At 39.4% G+C, this 22,359-nt stretch overlaps 1 protein-coding gene across 4 annotated transcripts; it reads right to left on the bottom strand.

Annotated features, from left to right (window-relative positions):
* Window positions 1-120: 120 nt before the first annotated feature.
* LOC134616291 (myosin-7-like) lies at window positions 121-14,153 on the bottom strand. 4 transcript variants are annotated; one of them, XM_063461038.1, is made up of 37 exons: window positions 13,953-14,153; window positions 12,226-12,369; window positions 10,994-11,150; window positions 10,881-10,908; window positions 10,691-10,796; window positions 10,235-10,327; window positions 10,048-10,111; window positions 9,840-9,938; window positions 9,634-9,737; window positions 9,319-9,457; window positions 9,123-9,241; window positions 8,830-8,979; window positions 8,568-8,738; window positions 8,171-8,480; window positions 8,011-8,090; window positions 7,714-7,919; window positions 6,585-6,708; window positions 6,360-6,496; window positions 6,000-6,255; window positions 5,680-5,922; window positions 5,403-5,579; window positions 5,160-5,305; window positions 4,974-5,064; window positions 4,504-4,893; window positions 4,293-4,419; window positions 4,091-4,209; window positions 3,794-3,990; window positions 2,787-2,970; window positions 2,407-2,572; window positions 2,193-2,317; window positions 1,789-2,097; window positions 1,504-1,707; window positions 1,118-1,414; window positions 908-1,012; window positions 608-703; window positions 385-519; window positions 121-141 (listed from the first exon to the last, which is right to left on the bottom strand). In XM_063461038.1, exons 1-37 carry the CDS (start codon window positions 14,151-14,153, stop codon window positions 121-123), a joined length of 5,820 nt encoding a protein of 1,939 aa, XP_063317108.1. The 4 variants fall into 4 exon arrangements, with proteins under 4 accessions (XP_063317108.1, XP_063317110.1, XP_063317109.1 ...); XM_063461040.1 differs by lacking the exon at window positions 121-141 and having other exon boundaries at window positions 379-519; window positions 8,011-8,070; window positions 8,166-8,480; XM_063461039.1 differs by lacking the exon at window positions 121-141 and having other exon boundaries at window positions 379-519; window positions 8,011-8,078.
* Window positions 14,154-22,359: the final 8,206 nt, after the last annotated feature.

Below are 22,359 nucleotides of genomic sequence, written 5' to 3'. Positions count from 1 at the left end.
GAATACAATGTTGTGCAACAGCTTAATGAGATTTTATTAGCACTACAGGTTGTAAATAGTGATAGTTGAGGGGATCTATAACACACAGCAGACAAAGGGGTTTCTGTTGACTCCAAAGCTTCACTCCTCATCAAACCCTTTCTGTAGCAGCCGGGGGAGGTTGGAAAAGAAGAAGAGAAACAGCTGTCAGGTCTCCAGATTAGTGCGGCTTTAGTGCAACAAAGCAACTCACATATATATATATAATTACAAAGTGATATCAACTGACAGAACACATACTCTATCTGTGCTAAAGAACGAACAGCAGAGCAGCAAACGAGTTAAATCAGCCACTAGAGGGCAGCACGTGTCAGGGTCAGATGCTGCAAAGTGCATGCGTCAAACCTTGGATCCGACATCGCGGCTCTTGGCACGAAGCTTGTTGACCTGAGACTCAGCGATGTCAGCTCTCTCTTCAGCCTCCTCCAGCTCATGCTGCATCTTGCGGAACTTGCCAAGATGAACATTAGCCTGTTCTTCCTGTTAAGGTTAATGACACAAACCTGAGTATTTGGAGACAGAAGATGACACCACGTGTAGACTTCACCTCAAACATTACCACACTTACAGCCTCCTCTGCAGATCTTTTGTAGGCTTTAACTTTCAGCTGCAGCTTGTCCACTAGATCTTGAAGCCGCATGATGTTCTTGCGATCTTCTTCAGTCTGTGGAAATGAGAAACAAGGTTACACATTTGGCCTGTGAAAGATTGGCAACCTGTCTAGGGTGTACTCTGTAAGGGCTCTGTCAATCACTCCCATAACCCTAAACTGGATAAGTAGTGAAGAAAATAAATGGATGGATGGTTTCAAACTTACAAAAAATGCTTAATTCAACCTGGGAAAAGGATGCTGATAGTTTCCACAAACCTGGTAGGTGAGTTCCTTGATGCGACGTTCATATTTACGCACCCCCTTCACAGCATCACTGCTTTTCTTCTGCTCCATTTCCACCTCATTTTCTAGTTCCCTTACCTGGTTGGGGACATGAAATACAGATAACTCTCCAAAGAATTTCTTTCAAGAATTGAAAATTTTAATTTCCCAGAAATAACACAGATATGTAAAAGAAGTGCTCACCCTGGCCTCGAGCTTCTGCACCTGCTTCTTGCCTCCCTTCATGGCGATCTGCTCAGCTTCATCCAGGCGGTGCTGCAGGTCTTTGATGGTTTGCTCCATGTTCTTCTTCATTCGCTCCAGATGAGCGCTGGTGTCCTGCTCTTTCTTCAGCTCCTCTGCCATCATGGCAGCATCAGTGATGGCCTTCTTGGCCTTCTCCTCTGCATTCCTGCACTCCTGCACTGCCTCCTCCACTTCACTCTGAAGCTGGGATGTATCAGCCTCCAGCTTCTTCTTATGATTTATCAGGCTGGTGTTCTGCATACAATAAACAAAGACAAATGATGTCGTATGATATGCAGTACCTTTGGTCAGCAATTTAATATGAACCTTTCTGTCTGTGTCACCTGTGAGTGCAGTAGCTGCACCCTCTCTGTAACATCCAGCAGCTCTTGCTCTGCAAGTTTGCGGCTTCTCTCCGTTTGCTCCAGAGCTGCTCTCAGCTCCTCCACTTCAGCCTGAAGCAGGGTGTTGCGTCGCTCAACAATGACAATGTTTTCCTTCATATCATCATTGGCTCGCAGAGAGTCGTCCAGCTGAAGTTGTGTGTCCTAGAAAAATGTTAGATCCTCTGGTTATAAATAATCCATTACAGAAATAGAAACATGAGAAATAATTACTTTTTAGTTTACCTTCAGATGCGCATGAACAGCCTTAAGTTGTTTCTGAGCCTCGGCTGCCTGCCTGTTGGCCTGGCTTAGCTGGATCTCCATCTCATTCAGGTCTCCTTCCATTTTCTTCTTCAGCCGCAGAGCCTCATTCCTGCTGCGAGTCTCAGCTTCAAGAGAGCTCTGCAGGGTCTCGATGGTCCTCTGCAGGTTTCTTTTGCTCTGCTCCATCTCTTCATCCTTCTCGGCCAGTTTACGCTCCATGTCAGCCTTGATTTGGTTGAACTCAAGCTGAGCTCTTAGAATCTTGCCCTCCTCATGCTCAAGAGAACCCTAAGATGGTCGTGAAATCATATTTTGAACTGTTCTTTTTAAAGTTATACATGTATATACATAAGAGACTGGAGGATGTTAGGTTTTAGTTGCACCTCTGCTTCTTCAAGGGCAGACTGAATCTCACTCTTTTCTTGCTCCAGCTGCTTACGGACCTTCTCCAACTCATGAATGGTTTTTCCCCCCTCACCAAGTTGCTCAGTGAGGTCAGAAATTTCCTCTGTGTATGAAAGTGGTTGTGTTCAGTGTACTTTTCTTTTGTACCTGTATGTGTGTGTGTGCATGTGTTGTGACTGTGCATTCAGTTACCGTGTAAGTTCTTGTTCTCTCTCTTCATGGTCTCCAAATGTTCAAGAGATTCTTCATAGGAGTTCTTCAGTTTGAAGAGCTCAGTGCTGAGAGACCTCGCCTCCTTCTGGGAGCTCTCCAGCTCACACTGACACTCCTCATACTTCTGTTTCCACTCAGAAAGAATCTGAGATAGACATTGAGATAGTGAAATGGTATGAATTTAGGTTTAAATCACTGACCTCTCCATAGTTTCCCTTGTATCTGCACTGTAACAACTCTTTGACAAAGCAAGATTCGTCACAGACATGCCAGGTTTATAGTTCAACATGAAGAACAGAAAGCATGATTTTAATGATTAATATGTTTGCAGTAGTTTAACGATAAAATATGAAAAATACTTTGTCAAAGTTTCTTTGTTTCTTGTCCAGAGCAGCAGCAGCAGCATTAGACCTCTCTACATCCACCATGAGATCTTCAATCTCATTCTGCAGCCTGTGTTTGGTTTTCTCCAGAGAGGAACATTTAGCATTCACTGCTTCAACAGCCTCCTCAGCCTCCTGCAGACGCTGAGCCAGCTTCTTTCTAAAAGTGAAATGCAAGTGTTTTTATATTTTGGGCCATTATTTAGCTATTGAACATTTGTACTCTGTAGCCTTCTGTAGATATAAAAATCTATCGAAGGCTTATGCTTGCTTCCAATTACATATTAGAAGCTTGTTTTGTTTTGTTTTTGCCTGAAAGGGAGCTTCAGGAACAACACTTTCCTTTCAGAAAATGTTAGATTTTACATTTGTTCAGATGACCACAAGAAGTCAACTATGTACGCGGCATTTTTTAACTTTCGAATATAACCAACTAGTATTGTTGTTTTTCTGTCATCCTGGGGCAACGACATCCAGCAAAGGACCCCATGTGCACTGTGGACATTGGGGTGTATGCTCATTACTTGAACTCCTAGATCAAAACGACTCAAATCAAACCATTGAAGACATAATTATCGTCATCACAGCTGTCGCCACTCAGCAAAGTCTTCTGCACCAGCGTTGGTATTGGAGTAAAAAAAAGATACAAAAAAATTGTAACTGCTTTCAAAGTTTCCTCCAGAAGATCTCGCTTTATCACGTATACCTTCTCTACCTATCATCTGGAAATCTCAGAGCTTCTGTACTGATACATTATTGAAATGGCACTAAAGATCAAACACTCGTGTCTTCAACCCATCCGTGGTACCCGCGCAGCAGGTTGTAAAAACTGGGACGTGCACAACATGCCACGCCACCATTTGATAGTATAAACGGGTATAAACAGGCCTTAAAGCACGTGGTCCTATCTTTACTGTTCTTCTTTTGAGCACTTTATCATATTTCACAGTTTGGATTAATATTCTTGTTTGTATTTAACTTACTTGGCCTCTTCTAGTTCTTCGGTCCTCTGGATGGCATCAGTTTCATACTTGGTTCTCCACTGAGCCACCTCAGAGTTGGCCTTGGACATGCCACGCTGCAGTTCAGCTTTAGCCTCCTGCTCCTCCTCATACTGCTCCCTGAGCAGGTCACAGTCATGGCGAGCAGACTGCACTGCATGGGCTAATGCATTCTTGGCCTGGATGGATATATATATAATATATGTATAATGGGGGCAATTATCTTGCAGCTTGGGTTTTTATTTTTAATTTATTTGGATCTATACTAGTTTTGCATACCTTTATTTCCTCTTCTAGCTGTCTCTTTATATCTTCAAGTTGTTGGTTATAGGAATTCTTTCCTCTAGTCAGCTGAGAAACGAGAGATTCTTTCTCTTCCATCTGTCTTAAAAGCTCATCTAAAGAGGTTCAAGTTCATTATATTCCATTGTTCTGTATTAAATGCATATGACATTTTAAGTGAACACAGGATAATACAAACCATTCTCTGCTTGAAGCTTGGCTTTCTGAGTGGTTAAGTCACTAAGGGATCTTTGATATTCATCACACTTGGTCCTGTATTCATTCATTTGATCCTCCAAAGTTCTGCAGGTCTTTTCCAGTGTAGTCTTTAAAGAAATATAAGCAGTTCACAGACAGTCTCGATGTTAATCTGTTATTTGAAGAGTGACCAACCACATTTTTAAACTTACCTTAGACTTTACAGTTTGTTCCATATTGGAGACCACATCATCCAGCTCCAGTCTGAGCTCACTCTTCTCCTTCTCCAGTTTCTGCTTGACTCTCTGCAGGTTGTCAATCTGCTCTCCCAGCTCAGCAACACTGTCGGCTTGTTTCTTCCTGAGTGTGGCAGTAGTGGCTTCATGGTGCAGAGTGGCCTCTTCGAGGTCTCTGCGCAGTTTCTGGAACTCGGCCTCCCTCTTCTTGTTCATCTCAATCTGGGCAGCTGTCGCTCCTCCAGCCTCCTCCAACCTCTCACTGATCTCCTCCAGCTCTCTGGCCAGGTCAGCTCTCTGCTTCTCCACCTTGGCTCGAGCAGCTCTCTCTGCTTCGAGCTCTTCCTCCAGCTCCTCAACACGAGCCTGGTGCGAGAATAACATGTTGAAATGAGTCAGTACTTTAAAAAATACAGTTAAGACAAAAACAGTGCACATTTTGTCACCTGTAGCTCTTTCAGTTTCTTTTGCAGTTGAATAATGATGGCCTGTTCATCTTCAACTTTGCTATTCAGCTGGCTGATTTCAAAGTCTTTCCTGCAGCATTTTTTCTTGTCAGTGTTAGGCAGCAAAACAGTGTACATGGTATTCAGTGATGATACTGACTGAACAATGTTGAGATGAATGCTTACTTTTTCAGACGCTCCTCCAGCTGTTGCTTGTCATTTTCAAGATCCATCACAGACTCCTGGGTCAACTTAAGATCTCCCTCTAGCTTCCTCTTAGCTCTCTCGAGGTCCATTCGAATCTTTTTCTCTTGCTCAAGAGATCCTTCAAGCTTATGGCAAAAATGAAATATTATAGCATTTTTGAATAGCTTAATCCCCAATATAGTGTCATCTAAGTAGCATAATTTCAAAAAGTTTATATTTTACATCATCCACTTGCTGCTCCAGCTTAGTCTTGGCCTTGGTCAGAGAGTTGACTTTGTCTTCCTCACTCTGCAGGTCATCCAGAGTTTGCTGATGAGCTTCCTGTAAAGCTTTCTTTTCCTTGGTCAGCTTGGCAATAATCTCATCCTGAGCAGCCATCTCTTCAACAAGGTTCTTGACCTGTTGCAAGTAAATGATGGTATTACAAATTCTGTGCACAGGTTAGACACATGACTCTTTTTCGTACCCTCGTTGTCAGATTATATCAAATTAGTCGTACCTTGTTCTCAGTGGCATGCTTCTCCTTCTCCACTTTAGCTAGAGTTAACTCTAAGTCGTCAATGTCTTTCTTCAGCTCGGAGCACTCGTCCTCCAGCTTCCTCTTCTTAGCAGTCAGTTCTGCATTCATCTCCTCCTCATCCTCCAGCCTCTCTGTCAGCTCTTTGATTTTGGCCTCCAGCTGAATTTTGCTCTTGATCAGCCCCTCACATCTTTCTTCAGCATCACATAGATTGTCTTGTTCCTACCAAACAGAATTCTTGTTAGTGCTCACTTTAATGACACATTTAAAACAATATACAACTATGGTGTCATTCTTACTGCTTGAACTTGGAGCTGCAGGTCATTCTTCTCTTGGAGAAGAGTCACCATTTTCTCCTCTAGTTCCTTTCTTCGAGCTTCAGATTTTGCATAAGCTTCTTTGAGCTTTAGGAATTCCTCCTTCATGTTGGCCATCTCCTTTTCTGCTTCAGCAGATCTCAGCAGAGGTTTGATCTTGAAGAAAAGCTTCATCCAGGGCCAATTCTTAACCCCCATGAAGGCACGTATGTTCCACTGGATTACTAATAAAGCATCTCTAGAAGTTTTTTCAAGTAAATTAGGGATTCAGTTAAGAATAAAATCACAAAACAGTAACTACTGAATGTTTCATGACCAGTATCACGTGGCTGTAGAAGATACCTGCGTTCCACCATCTTCTGATACTCAATGCGAGACAAAAGACCACGGGATCTGGCTTGAATCGCTGTGATGATTTTGGAAAGACGCTCATCTCTCATCTCCTCAAGCAGACCCAGCAAGCCAGCCTTGAAGAACACCTAACAACAGCAATGGGTTTTAAGGTTGGAAAATCCTGTTTTTATTTTTGGACATTTTTACTGATATGAGTAACACCTGAGAAGATACCTTTGTATGCCCAAACTTGTATTGGTTGTGATCAATATCCAAAGACCCAAGAAGTTTCTCTGCTCCTTTCCTACTGTCTATGAACTGGCCTTCGGGAATGGCAGCAGGATTCAGGATGCGATATCTAGAAAATGATGATGTAAACTTGTGCTTATAGTGCGGTGGAAATGCTATCAAAGTTTTGAGATACCCCTACTGAAAGTAGAATGAAGCACACGAGTGTTTTTCATATTCTCTAAGGTGTCTAATATATCAAATTTCTTCTTGTATAAAAATATTTTACTGCATAATTAGTAAAAGAAAAAAACTGCAAAATAATACTCTGAACTCATGTAATTTCATAATGGAATGTCTGATTCTTTCTAAATTGGTGTGAGAGTCAACAAGGGGTCTTTATACATGTCTGAAAAACAGAACGTGAATTTCTTAATGTATTAGGTAAATTTACTACTTTCAAATATTTTTAAGTATGAAAATCTGTGCTGAATGTACTCATATACTTTTCAACTTTTTTTTCTTTTTGAAAACTTGATGACATGTTCATTTGGAAGCATTTTTCTTTATAGTTTTTCAAGAAATTGAGTATGGGTTTGCACTAAAGAGCTTAAAGCTAGCAACTTAGGTAACTCATCTAGCTTGTCCATACTAAATGAGTTTTTCAATTTTTCAGTCTTCAAAGACTGTACATGGATATTTTAGAAATACATCTGTAAAGATTGTGGCTCATTAGGGTTGGTTTAAATTACAAATGAAACATACTTTAATGTGAAAAAAAAAATCCAACTACTCTAAACCAGTTACTCATGAGCTCCTATCAGTTAAAGCCTATATTGGGCCCTTTCCAACAATCCTTAGTAGGTCCTTCTGGTATTCTTTTACAGTTTTGTTTTGGGATTATTTTGTTGGTTTTTTAGTTAATTTAGGCTGCATATCACAATATCTGTCAATGTAAATATTTTTGCAGTAAAATATTTTACACAAGAACTAGTACTGTTCTTGACAGCACTAACAAGATCCCATTTCATATATTAGACATCTTAGACAGTATGAAAGATTGTTTGTTTTTCTTGTGGACTGGGTATCTCGTATGTGGGAGCATTTCCAACCTGTGATCTTAATGAGGTAATACCTCTGCTTGAAATCTCCATAGAGGATCCTGTTGGGGAAACCCTTTCTGCAGATCCTGATGCCTTCCAGCACACCGTTACAGCGCAGCTGGTGCATCACCAGAGGGTTCTCCATGGCCCCTGGAGTCTTGGTCTCGTTGGGGATGATGCAGCGTACAAAGTGAGGGTGAGTCGACCTCAAGTTGGTCATCAGCTTGTTCAGGTTCTCCTTTAACGAGGTGAAACAGATATTTAAAAATACTAATGATAGTTGTACGTAAAAACCATTTAGTCCAAGAAAAATAAAACATAAGCAGTACCCTGTGAAGAGCAGACACAGTCTGAAAGGAGGATCCTTTTTTCTTCTTCTCTTTTTTTCCCTCGACAGCTTCAGCCATAGCTGTTGAGAAAATATGTGGTGTTAGTTCTAGACAAGAAACCCTACAAATATCTTCAAACTAGACATTCATCCAGCTGTACCTGAGTCAGCTCCTGCATAATTTGCAAACAGAGTTGCAAGAAGTTTGAGGGTAGACTTTTGGTACAATGCCACAACAGTCTCATTCAGAGGATCCTTGTTCTTCACCAACCAGTTGTTGATATTATAATCAACAGTTCCAGCATAGTGAACCAGGGCAAAATGAGCCTCTGGTTTTCCTTTGACAACTCTGGGCTTCTGGAAGTTGCTGGATTTTCCCAGGTGGTTGTCATAGAGCTTAGCTTTAAAGGTGGCATCACTGGCTTTGGGGAACATGCACTCCTCTTCAAGGATGGACATGATACCCATGGGCTGCAATTTATGAGTGAAAGGGCAAAATATGAGCGTTTTTTTGAAATACCATATTTGAGCTGAACATGTAATAGTTCAGGGTCTCACCTTTTCAATCAGGTCGATACAGGCCTGCAGATCCATGCCAAAGTCAATGAAAGTCCATTCGATGCCCTCTTTCTTGTACTCTTCCTGCTCCAGTACAAACATGTGGTGGTTGAAAAACTGTTGCAGTTTTTCATTGGTGAAGTTGATGCACAGCTGCTCAAAGGTGTTGAACTGTAAATAAATAAAGAAAGAAAATGTATTCAATTTTAATCTTTCCGTACATATTATGTTGGGAGAGATGCAGTTTACTGTGATTACTCACATCAAAGATTTCAAATCCGGCAATGTCCAGCACCCCTATGAAGTACTGGCGAGGCTGCCTGGTCTCCAGTGACTGGTTGATTCGCATTACCATCCACAGGAACATCCTCTCATAAACAGCTTTTGATAGAGCACCAACAGCATAGTTCACCTGTGGAATGGGAACACAAGGACCATACAAGAAGCCACAAAGCAAGGAGGGTGTATTCCTCATTTAATTCTAAAATCTTTTGAATCTAAATCTAACCATTTAGAGATAACTGTACTTAAATATGCCTTCTCTTATTCTCTGACCTGGGCAACATTTTGTCCTTTGGTGACCCACTCGTTTCCTACTTTGACTCTTGGGTGACAGAGACCTTTGATGAGGTCGGCAGAGTTCAGGCCCATCAGATATGCAACTTTGTCAGCATCTGAAGAAAAAAAGAGAATATTTTGAAACTCTCTGGTTTGATTCTGTGCCAAACTGCCAAATAGAACCACACTGTACCTTCAGTGCCATCAGCCTCTGCCTGCTCCTCTCGCTGCTTCTGCTTGAATTTCATGTTACCATAGTGCATGATGGCACCAGTCAGCTTGTACACAGAGTTCTTTTCCTCTTGCGTAAAGCCCAACACATCAAAGGCACTCTGTAGAACAGCATGCAATAATGTCTCAACATCCTTAAAGTGAAAATATCACTTTAAGTAATCGGTCCAAAACTTCTAAAAGTTTTTTAACTTTAAGGACTGCTTTATTAGACCGACATATGGACTTATTAAATTCAAGTTAAAGGTTACAAAATAGCAATAAGTGAGAGCCCAACATCTGTTGCCATGAGTTCCTCAGCGTCATCAATGGAGGCCACTTGGGTTTCCCCCTGTGAGATGAAGGCATAGTCATAGGGATTATTGGTGATCAGCAGCATCTCTGGAAGACACAAAAATGAATGAAAAAAGGTGATAAAGGTGGGCACGTGACAATATAGAGCCTATGTTTGAGCTCTTTTTTTATACCATTCTGTGCACTAACCCAAGATTTCAGGCTTTTTGTTGGACAGAATCTGGTAGAAGATGTGGTAATCTCTCTCTGCTTTGAGCTGGAAGATCACACGAGACTTCTCCAGAAGGTCTGACAAACGTGAAGTAGAAGGTATTTCCATGTGTTAAATATACTGTATATCGAGTTATGTGTGACAAAATAAATATTATATAAGTGTTGAAAGAATGTTTGTTCTTACATGTTTCAATATCAGCAGAGGCTAGTTTTCCCCTGGTATCAAAGTGAATTCGGATAAATTTACCCTGAAAAGATAATATTTGCATTTAAAAATATTCCTTGATAACTTATCCTCTTACTGACTAATTCCATAGAAACATAATATTCACAATATTCACAGTTCAGTTGTAAAAATATTTGACACTCACAAATCTGGAGGAGTTGTCATTCCTAATGGTCTTGGCATTGCCAAAGGCCTCCAGAGCAGGGTTAGCCTGGATAATTTGATCCTCCAGGGTGCCCTGTCATAAAGGAACACTGTGGTTGTTAAATGTGTGAATATTTAGAGGTTATCTCTTTTTCTTTTTTTTAAATTAAGAATCTCTTTACGAGCAGATTATATGAAATCAGGAGAAACGTTTGTAGTCTTTACAGGTCTTAAGCCATCATCATTGATGAGAAGCAATCCAAGCCTGTCACCCTGGTTAAAAGTGAAAAATTCTTTTGGTTAGTGTCAATTAGAATATCTATTTCTTTACTTGTTTTCCATGGTTACCCTGAAGAACAATTTTAAAAAGCCTAACATGTTTTGATAACATAGGGTTTGAGGTACTTTGCATTTGCATTGATGAGCTCTTGGACCTAAGACAGAGTTTATTACTTACCTTGTCCTTGACATTTGCGTCCTTCTTAACACTTCCAGCCGCAATACTTGCAAAATACTGGATTACTCGCTTTGTGTTGACAGTCTTTCCTGCACCAGATTCTCCACTGTAATTGCAAAGTCACTCATCAATACGTAAATGCACCATATTGTAGAATAATGTTGTGTTGTGTATCCAAGACTTTACATACGTGATCAGAATTGACTGGTTTTCACGGTCTGCAAAAAAGTACGTTTGCAAAGGTTATTTCAGTATATGTCCCAAAACTTAACCCAAACTGTATCTATTAATATCCATCTGTACCTGCCAGCATGTACTGGTAGGCATTGTCAGAGATGGAGAAGATATGAGGAGGCGCTTCACTCCTCTTCTTTCCTCTGTAGGCAAGAACCACCTCCTGATTGTAGACTGGCAGCCATTTGTAGGGGTTGACAGTCACGCAGAACAACCCAGAGTAGGTCTGAGAATATAAAGAAAACCATTGCTGTTAAGGCATAAATGCATTTCTATTTCTAATTTAGAACTTTGTGTTTGGATATGCTTCAAGCTTTGGACAATCATTTGATGGTAACTCCTAGAACATTGTTGTGTCTAGATTCAAGATTCAAGGTCTTTATTGTCAATGCAGTGTACTAAAATGCCACTTCACCCCAAGCCCCCCGTCGTGCATTTATAAGAATATAAAAAACATATCTCCAACAGATATGAGACTAGAAATTACAAATAAATAATAACTCACTAAATTTGGGTAAAGTTAAGAGATAAAAAGTACTATTACTAACTATATCTATGTACAATAAACAAAGACAGGACAGAGGCAATATGAAGTGGTCATGTGCAATTACAGTAAAGTGAGATGATTGTGCAGTAGGAATGAACACCAGGTTCAAGTTGTGAGTCAGGATATTGTACACAAGACAGGACGAAGACGTGCAAGATGCAAAATGTGCAAATATAGTATAATTTAGATTCAGTAATTTAGTAACTATGTGACTGAGGTGTGCAAATAAGCATATTGTTCCTAGTTTGTAGTAGATTTGTGGAAGTTTTTGAGTTTTTTGGTGAGTATTGTAAGGTGTTTGTAAAAGTGTTTGCGTTTGTCCTTTGGTGGTAGTGAGTTGAGGGCTCTGACTGCTTGGGGGGAAAAGCTCTTGCTTCTATGTTAACATTTTAAGTATATTCCTAGTTAATGGAATACAATATTTGCCAAAGTTAGAAAAAAATGAAGCTTCTGAATATTTCTGGCAGCCCCCAATATCAAGCTTAACAACAGTTCATAGGTCATCTTCATGCCAACGTTCCCCAGCCGATCGCTTATTGCCTGCCTACAGTTCTTACACATCTGCTATCCTCTTTGCAACCCACTTACACCCAATCTCTTCAGTTTCATGCTGTGTCTGATTTAATCAATGCCATCTCATTCCTGTTCTTTTCAGAACATTTTGCTGCTCCTCATCTGGCGAAAGCACCAGATGTAAATGACTGCAAATAGGTTTTACCAGGTTTTCCTTGTTTTTGACTTGCTGACTACTCACATAGATCATCCATGCTGCATAACGCTCTTTGAGATTAAACAGCACAGCTGGTTCATGGAGGAAGGTCAGCATGGCCATGTCTTCAATCTTGTCAAACTTTGGAGGATTTTGTTGCAGAATCTGCGAGTCTTTGACAGTCACAGTCTGGAAGGAAGAAAATAAAATGTGTTTTGATGATTTGGGTTATGAAACCAAACATTAACCTCCTGTTGTCTGTGTTACCTGCTTGTTCTGCCCTGTTATTGTCAGCATTACTTGTGTAGTGTTACAGTGCATACCACAGGCTGTCATTGCCAGATGGCAGCAATACCTCGCTTCATCACTCAGCTGCTTTGTGCTGTGAGTGGAGACTTTAATTGCACTAGTAGACAGGCTTCCGTTTGAACTTGTCCTGACACTCACTTAAGGACAACACTTTAAATCATTCATAGATTTGCACTCAGATTATCACTTTCTCCCAGACATGCACTCATATGCACTCACATCTAATGTGTTTCCTGTGCTGCTCTAACTGGTGGTGTTCGACAGCCATATTCCTCGAGACCAGCTTGTTGCCCTGCTGGGGCCCCTAGCGAACTCTCTCTCTGACTCTATGCGTAACCTGGGTGTCTATTTGGATAGCTCCTTTAAGCTTGATAAGCAAGTATCATCTGTAGTTAAATCTGTTTTGTTTTTTTTTCAACTGCGCCAGATTTCTAAAGCTAAGCATTATATACCACACAGGGACCTGGAAAAACTTATCCACACTTTTGTGACCTCCAGGTTAGATTATTGTAATTCTCTCTACTGTGGTCTCCAAGCCTTCTCTCTTCGAAGGCTGCAACTCGTTCAGAATGCTGCGGCTCGCCTTCTTACTGGAACTAGAAAATTTGACCCTATTACTCCGGCTCTTGTTGATCTACACTGGTTACCAATCAGATATCGCATTGAGTTTAAAATCTTGCTACTCACTTTTAAAATCCTGAATAACATTGCGCCCAGCTACCTCACTGACCTCCTCAATCTGTACACTCCTTGTCGTACATTAAGATCATCAGGTCAATTACTCCTGGCCCAACCTAAGTTTAGACTGAAGACCAGAGGCAATCGTGCCTTTGCTTCAGCTGCACCCAACCTTTGGAATAGCCTCCCTGCTTCTATTCGAGCCTTGGACTCTATCCAATCCTTTAAATCAAGATTGAAAGCATATCTATTTGACTTGGCTTTCCTGACCATTTAATACCCTTTTAAATCTTTTAAATTTTAAACTTTTAAATCTTTTATTAAATTTTATTAAATTTATTATTTTATTATTAATTTTACTGCTGTTTTTGTCTTCTTAGCGGATTTTGTATTTATCTAACTCTTCTGGTCTGTTAGTGCCTCTATCCTGTCTGTGCTAGTGCCTGATTTGTACCCTGTTATTGACTTATGCTGACTCTCCATATTACTGTGAAGCACTTTGGTGTGCCTTCGGGTTTTTAAATGTGCTATATAAATAAAACTGTATTGTACTGTATTCTAACTGACCTGGTTACTGGAGTGGCTCCAGTTCATCAAAATCACCTGATAGATTTAGTTTTATGGTACAGAGTGGTGTACTGAATGATCAAGTGGACCAGGCAATCGATTGCCTACCACTACAGTATGTAAGGTAGGCTAAGTAAGATTATATTTGACTTAACTGCAATCTCACTGTGCGATAAGAATGAGGGCAAACAAAATGCTGAAAACAGCAACGAACTAACCTTCCCATTCTGGGTCTCTACAGTGACCTTGTCTCCATCTCGGCTGGTGATGGTTGCCTTCACAAACTCTTCTACTGGATCAGGGACAAAGCATTCCTTCTTAATGTCAAAAGGACGCGTCGAGGCCTCCATACGTTCCTTCTCCGACTTCCTTAGGTACGAGGCAGCCGCCCCAAACACAGACATCTCTGCATCCCCCATCACAGCACTAATATACATGCAAAGAGTTGGTTCAGAGCTTGATACTTTTTCTTTCTTTTCTTTAAAAAATTACTGCACTCCACACTTATGCAAATGAAAATTTAACTTATTTTCTTTGTCCAAACCATATATAGAATTTCCACTGATGGAAATATATAGCCATATAATTGACTCTGTAATATAAGTTGTTATAAAAACTTTAAAGAAAGATCATTTACCAATGGGTTCAACTCAGATGACAAGTGAGCTCAGACTTCACTGTATGAAATGATGGTTCACCTGCAGTAACCAGAGAAAAAGAGTGTTTAATGAGATTCGGCAACATCCTTTTGGGTCTTGTAAATGGACTGGATCTTATAAAGTGCTTTTCTACAATACTTAAGCACTTAAAGTGCTGAATACAACGTGTCTCAGTCACCCAAGTATTTTTTCTACATCTAAGTGCTTTCTATCTAATATTCACACTCAGATGGGAGCAACTCAGGGTTTAGTCTCTTGCCCACTTTGGCATGTAGCAGCCAGGGACTGAACCAGTAACCTTCTAGATTAGTAGATAACCTACCACAGCCATACAAAGTACACCAGTCCAGTGTTAGCTAAGTGTTAAATAGGACCAGAAGCTCTTATAACACCACATTTAAACCTGTTTAGTTTGGACAATGGGAAAATAAACTATGATAACAGCATGCAAAGTATAACCAGACTTACAGAGGCCAGGTGAAGAGAAAGCAGCTGGTAGACCTGCAGGCAAAGCAGGGATCAAATATATAACCCCAGATAACCCTACCTTACAAGGCCAAGGGCACCACCCTGACCTGACAACACACACACACACACACACACACACACACACACACACACACACACACACACACACACACACTTACTTGGTAACCACCATCATTTTCATCACTTATGACAGGGCTCTCCATGGCTCTCATGATGTCTGGCTGCCCTCTCTGCTTGTTTGTCTCCACCTCTCATGTCCAAATAATGTGATTTTTGGGAACACTGCCAGGAACTTTCTGCAGCATAACTCATCTGTGACTCACCCAAACATAGCTTCTCTATCTCTAATTCTGCCACACTTTTTTCCTGTCATCTCTTGCACTGAATTCTTCTTCCAAGTGGGGACTAGTCATGGATGGAAACCAGATTCCATTTACTGCCTGGGCAGAAGGGGCGAAAAGGACAGAATGACACTTGAAAGGCACAAATTGCCACCTTATTTACTTATAGTTTACAATGACTCAGTCATTTTTGCCATGGGCAGTGCACCTCCATAGCTTGGACTTTTCTCCTTGTCACCAGTCCAACTTTCAGCAGCCCATAGAGCAGATGGAATCTTAGCAAAACATTATACAGTTTTCACCCAGTTAGGCACAGTTTGCAGGTTGTCTTAAACACATGTTTGTGTTACACATGAGACACAACAATAAAGGAAGTTTAAAAATACATCACAGATGTCATTTCTAAAATACAACTCAGAACTGTTCACACTTGTCGCGAATGATGTTAATAATGACTCGTTACAACTGATGCACTTCAGAGTGCACAGCTCTGCACACAAGGTTGATACCAGCGACTGAAAACAAACTAAGGGAAAGTAATTTCAGATTAAATGTGAGCCAATAACCATGTTAAGCTGAAATAGTTTTACATGGAATGACAATGAAAACAGACCTGGTATAGTATGAGACTAATACATGTTGGACTTTCAGATACTCAGGAAAGTGTGCCCTTTCACATTTTTCTCATATTTTTTCATGTTTTAGGTTTTATAATTATATTGGATGAGTAAAAAGTGAAATTGGATAGTATTAAGTAAATTAAAGATAGAGATATACTTTGCTAAAGACTTGAGCCACCCCGTTTTTTTCTAACACTTTGCTTATTTTTTTTTGTTATTTTAAAGGCTCGTCATGAGCAACAGTTTTTTAGGCTTTCTGAAGGTCTTGACTGCTTTGTTAGTTTTTTTCAGTCAAGTCATTGTAACAGACTATTTTCAAAGGAATGTTTTTTGTTGTTGTTGTTAAGCCACTGAAGACTGACCTATGAATCATTCAAAGCATACAAAAGGCACTTAGCTCAAGGTGATTTCCAGTGAGCTATTAGCTGATCCACTCTGCAGTCCCACCTGGAAAGTGCCCGATTGGTAACAGCTTCATTTTTCAGTCTGACAATGATCCCAAACACACTCCCAATGCAGTAAAAACATTGGATAGAAAAACACGCAATGAACACTATCAGTCATAGATCGGCTTAAATCTTGTGCATGATACTGTATACATCTTTTTTGGTTTTTACATTTCCGACACAGCCCCATGGGATTAAAAAGCTTTTCCAAGCTCTGAACATTCTGTTTTTTGATGTCATGTGGGGTGAATCTGGTTTTGACAGATACAACTGTTTCAAAGGGTTTGTGAGATTGTGCGAGAACAATTAGAAGTTCATATAGTGCCAAATCACAACAGCAGTCAACTAAACATGCTTTATATTGTAAGGTAAAGACTTACAATGCTCTCTGTGCCAATCAAAGGGGCACAGAGAGATTGATTTACAGCCTAAACTCCAGCAATTAAATGACCCCCTTTGATTCTAGGTGAGGTTGTTTTTCTGGGAAGAGGTTGGATTTAGGTTGGTGATTCAGTAGTGGTGAGTGTTTTGGAATGACTCACTGAACCAAAGCTTGTACTGATGGTGAACAAGTGACAGACGACTTGGAGCCATGGGCTTCTAATACACTTTCTAATAACAGTTGTATTTTTTCAGTTATTATACAGGAAGTTCCACTTTTGATTTTACATGTGGTTGGATTTGATTATGTCTCACAAGATGTCTCAGAGATCTTCTGCACACTCAGAGTTTGTAGATTATGGATCCTTATAGATGATGAGTATACTGTAACGAGAGAAAGCGGGAGCGAGAATGACATTTCTATATATGAAATTAAAACTTGAAAATATTTAGAATGTTTAAGCATGAGCAAAATTACATTAAAATAAAATTTTCAAATATGTCTAATTCAATTCTGAGTACACTGAAAGATGTTTGAACATTAACCTGTGACTGATAGTAATACTGAAATCATCCACAGGATAGCCTTCTGAACACTTGAATTTTAAAACTGCAATCCTGAAATGTTCTATTTCTTAGTTTAATAAAAACTTTTTTTTTAACACCTGGCCATATGCAAATTAATGCCAACAGAGGAGGCTATACTGCATCACCACCTCAAGGATTTTAGTTCCATTCTCATTGTAAGTACAAAAACATATTTCTGAGAGTATTGGTTGTATTAATGATATTGTGTCTGTCAGTTCAGGCAGGGTATTATTAGATGCTATTCTTGGTAGCAAATTCTTACACCCATCACACCTCACTGAAGTGATTTGTTGGTCTATTTAAAGCCTCTCACAGCTGCATTCACTCTGTGAAATTCACCCCACCCCAAACTTCCTCTGCTTTAGTCAGACTATTTTTGTAATCACCACAAACAGATCAAATGGATTTTACAAAGACAGACTTTCATTTTAAGTTTATGATTCAGTCACTATACAGCAAAAATAGGAAGCGACCTCCTTGTGATTAAGATATATCTGTTTATGCTCGGTGATTCTGTTGAAATATTTCACTGGTCACTCTCAGGGCAACTCAGTCGCAAAGCAGCTGCACAGGTCGCCAGGTTGGAGGCAATGTGTCTTCAAAAAAATCACAGCGCAAATCACACTAACTGCAGTCGTTCCTAGTCAAGCTTTGCAAGTATTACTGTTTAATTTATAAACTCCAGATCTGACAGATGCTGAAAAAAAACAAGCAAAAAAACGACCCCGCCCACCCGCCACATTAACAACAATAACCAAAGCAGGGGACAACTACGCTCTCTTGACCTGTATAGTGCACTCTATGTAGTATTTTGTATTGTAGTAACTGTAGACTGGAATTTCTAATCAATTTAAAGGTTTCAAACGTATCTGAGACCAGAAGTTTTCCGACTCCCATTTTGCAATAGGAAGAGATATTGATTCATCTATTTTGGAGAGTGTCCTGTATATTTTAGACAGTAATTTGGGGGTCTTGAGATAAAGGAATTGTACCACATTTTCTTGTTGTTTGTAATTTCACTTGATTAGGCTTAAATTTCTTTTTTAAAATAGATTTAATTTTTTGACATTCAACAAATCCAGTTTTGATAATCCATATTGTTTAACTAATGTATCAAACGGAATAAAGTCTATTCTGTAATTGGCTAAAGGGTGCTGGGTCAAGACAGTTTAACTACAGCTAGCTTGAAGTTCTGTGGTACATAGCTGATTATTAGAGATAGGATGATCATATTTAAGCTTGAAGCATTAATTAATGGCAGGACTTCTTTGAGCATAAAAGACACGTTGATGGTTTGGAGGAAGTAATTACTGAAGTTAACTCAGAAAGATCGATTGAAGAAAAAGACTCTAAATGAATATCAATGGTACTGAAAGTAGCTGTAGATAATGTTACATCTGTGAGATGATTATAAGTAATTTTTTTCACTAATGGTTAAAATTGTATTTTTGAAGAAATTCATGAAGTCATTACTAGTTAATGTTGAAGGAATGGTTGGCTCAACAGAGCTCTGACTTTTTGTCAGCATGGCTACAGTGCTGAAGAGAAACCTAGGGTTGTTCTTATTTTCTTCAATCAGTGATGAATAGTAAGATGTTTTAGCTTTACGGAGGGCAGCAAACTATTTCTCCAGGCTAAATGATGATCTTCTAAATTTGTGATACACCATTTCCTCTCCAGCTTACGAGTTATCTGCTTTAAGTTACGTGTTTGAGAATTATACCACAGAGTCAAGTACTTTTGATGTGAAGCCTTATTTTTCACAGGATCTACAGTATCTAGAGTCATACAAGGTGAGGAGGCAAAGTTATAAGCAAGATAATCAACCTCTGTGGGAGTAGCATTCAGGTAGCTGCTCTGTGTTGGTGCAGGGCATTGAAGATGACAACAGTGGGTGGATTATATTCTTAAACTTAGTTACAGCACTTTCAGAAAGACATTTAATGTGATGAAGTATCTGACATTAAAGACATTAAATTTAGTGACCTCCGACTGATGTAACCGAGTGTCATTGCTGCCAACATGAATTATAATTTTACTGGAGGATGATTTTATGAAACCAGTTTGGTCAGGATGTATTAAAAGGGGGGTTATCTTCACTAATCTTTTTGAGAGAGCTTTGCAGATTATTTTAAGTGATATTGGGCGATAGCTGATAGGAAATACAGGGTCTTCCTGGTTTTAGCAGGAGACTAATTTTGGTAGAATTCATATTTAGTGGTAGTCTGCCATTTTCCTTGATTTCCTGCAACATGGAATGTTGCAGGAAATCGTAGAAATCTGCTTGAAATCCATCTGGACCTGGAGCCTTATTATTGGGTAAACAGGGGCTTCCTGGAGTTCACCTGATGTCAGCGGTAATTCCAGTGCTATTGCTTGACTGTCTAATAATTTCAGAAGGTTTATGTCAAGAAACATCAAGAAACTGATCAATTTCGTCATTAGATGGGTTTACATGAGTGAATATAAAGTCTTATAAAAGTCTCTGAAGGTGTTATTTATTCTTTTAGGGTCATATACTGTGTTCCCAGATAAGTCGTTAACTTATTTATTTTCCCATTGTCTAAACTAAACAGGTTTTTTATTTATTTATTTTCACTTTAACTGGTTCACTTAAGATCAACCTGATTTATTACCATGTTCAAATATTTGCAAGCAAAGATTTCATATTAAATTTTTATGTTAATAATTTTATTTAATTCTAGATTTGCTTTACGTATTTTGTTCAGCATTTCCTGTCCCTGGCAAGAGACAGACTTCTTCTAAGGATTTGATGATTTCTTCTAATTCCTGAATACATTTGTTAACTCTTTTCTTTTTATCTGATGAGAATGAAATTATTTTACCTCTCATCACAGCTTTCCCTGCTTCCCAGAGAACAGATGCTGATGTTTCAGGCACATCATCACTGTCTAAGCCCAAAAATATTGAATAAAATCTTCATCTTTTAGCAATGATCTATAAAATCTCATCATGTTTTAATTTCATCTGTAGCTGTGACAGGTCTATGAGTCTGTCTGCCTGTAGTTTTTTAAGCTGGTTAAACAGCTCCATGCACATTCCATGTGACTAGTATGCTCATACTTGTGTGTGTATAGCTAATGTTGCACGCTACATGTGATGCTCAAATGAATGAGAAAAAAAGACAGACATCAGTCGAGTGTAAAAAAAAGTGCACGAGGTTACATAGAGGTGCAATATGTAGACGAGAGTGGTGTTGTCTGATTATGTGTGTGGATATTAACTTCAGCAAGCGTTTGCGCGCTTGTGTGTGTGTGTGTGTGTGTGTGTGTGTGTCCTATATGTCTGAGTGCACTGTGAGGCTGTCGTAGATGTGCTGATGGTGAGTGCGCGTGCACGTGTGGTAAGATCGATCATGTAAATTTCTTTTAACCAGATTTTACATTGTACTTTTTACATGGAAAATTAACATGTAATAAAATTAAAGTCAGGAATTTGGGCCTTTTTTGAGCAGGGAATTTTCACTGATTATCACAGTTAGTCACAACATTATCAAAAACAGATTACAGATGTAATTGCTAAACCTGACGCAATTTAGCTGAAACTGGCTGCATTACTGCTATTTTAGCACTGCATTGACGCACCACAATCACTTTAAAGACAGCAACTGTCTGCAAGCGGTAACAGACCTGCTCCCCATCTTCAAAGTAGCCCAGCCCAAAGTAACATCACCCCAGCTAATGTCACCAGGTTCAGGTTCTTGTGTTACTTGGATGGTTTCTGTGGGCAAACACAAATTATGTCCTCAATGCTGTGAATTTGTTCTGTGCAACTATAAGAACCATGTTAAGCAAGCATTAATGACTGCTGGTAACATCACTCTTAAGCTTGGGTTGGCCTATGGTCTAAGATGTCTAATTTGTAGTTTTAGTCAGTGCTTACTTTTGTGAAAGTCTAACTTTTGGGTGACTAATTTGTAAGCATTATTAAACCTGTCATTCTGAAACCACACATTGACGTTACTTTGTCTTTTGGACACAGCAGAGAGAATGGTGTGACATGTCACTGCGTGCAAATTGCTTTCACTTTAGTCCTCCAGTATGATAGCAGGGTTAAGTGTTTGAGTGATATGGGTAAATTAAACCCTTCTCTTATTACCACATACTCACCATAGCCCAACTTTAGCCCTATTGTATACACTGCAGGGTGGTCTTGATACATGTAGTTGGCATCCTGTCATCAGCTACCACTGATTCCTCAGTGACAACTCTGTCAGGACCTCCTGCCTTTAGCCTCACTAAAACAAAGCTGACACATCCACAGGATTCAAAGAACGAATGAATGAGTGAATGAATCTTTAAATTTATCTGCTTGATATACTCAGCTAATCATATGCACATCAGCTGTTCAAGAGCAGTTATTTCAACGCTTGAGGACAATGCCTGGCTTTAGACTGCCGCATTCATGTCAGTTCTAGTTCCTATGGAGTAATCACAAGGTTAGGGTTCAAATCCCTTACAGACCACAGAAAAATCTCTTTTTCTACTTGACTGTACTCTAAATGATAAATATCGCCATGAATTTGTTACAAATATAACATGGAAACTTCAATTTTATGGAAACTTCTTTTTAGCGTTATCCTAATTTCTTAAAGGATATTTGCCTTTTTCCAAGTCGCCACTGTAAATATATGTAAGAATGTATTCTTAATGACTTGTAAATTATGAAAAAGTAAGAAAAAGTAAGGCAAGCACTAGTTCAACTTCAGCTGATATCTCTTGAACACAAAATACAGATTTTCCAAAACCTCTATGTTTTATCTTGAACACATTCTGTTGATGGTATCAGTCAGATTTGAAACACTGAAAAAATAAACCAAAATCTGCAGTCTGGCTTTGTGAAGTAGTTGCTGTTTAAGTTGACTAGTTCAAGATTAGCTGCTGACTTTTTAATAACAGCATTGTTAATGAATGATGAATGCAGAATGGTGGAGTCATTTTGGTATATGTCAGTTTCTGTGCACCTTGCCAGTCTTTGAAATCCTACTGCAGGAATGAACACCTGAAGGTAGAAGATCCTCTACTACTATAATCATCATCATTAATAAACGTAAACTAAATCTGTTTGGTCCGATATGGTA

Source organism: Pelmatolapia mariae, linkage group LG18 (assembly GCF_036321145.2).
Source record: "Pelmatolapia mariae isolate MD_Pm_ZW linkage group LG18, Pm_UMD_F_2, whole genome shotgun sequence".
Classification (NCBI taxonomy): Eukaryota; Metazoa; Chordata; class Actinopteri; order Cichliformes; family Cichlidae; genus Pelmatolapia; species Pelmatolapia mariae.
This window is presented reverse-complemented; position numbering and strand designations above follow the sequence as displayed.

What these genes read in the sequence shown, in the direction of transcription:
- LOC134616291 (XM_063461038.1), bottom strand. Translation starts at nt 14,153, where the DNA reads ATGGGGGATGCAGAGATGTCTGTGTTTGGGGCGGCTGCCTCGTACCTA. An exon ending in AGGAACTCATGGCAACAGAT is followed by an intron (nt 9,458 to 9,633) that starts GTTGGGCTCTCA and finishes GCTGTTCTACAG; the next exon opens with AGTGCCTTTGATGTGTTGGG. An exon ending in AGAGAACAAGAACTTACACG is followed by an intron (nt 2,318 to 2,406) that starts GTAACTGAATGC and finishes TTTCATACACAG; the next exon opens with AGGAAATTTCTGACCTCACT.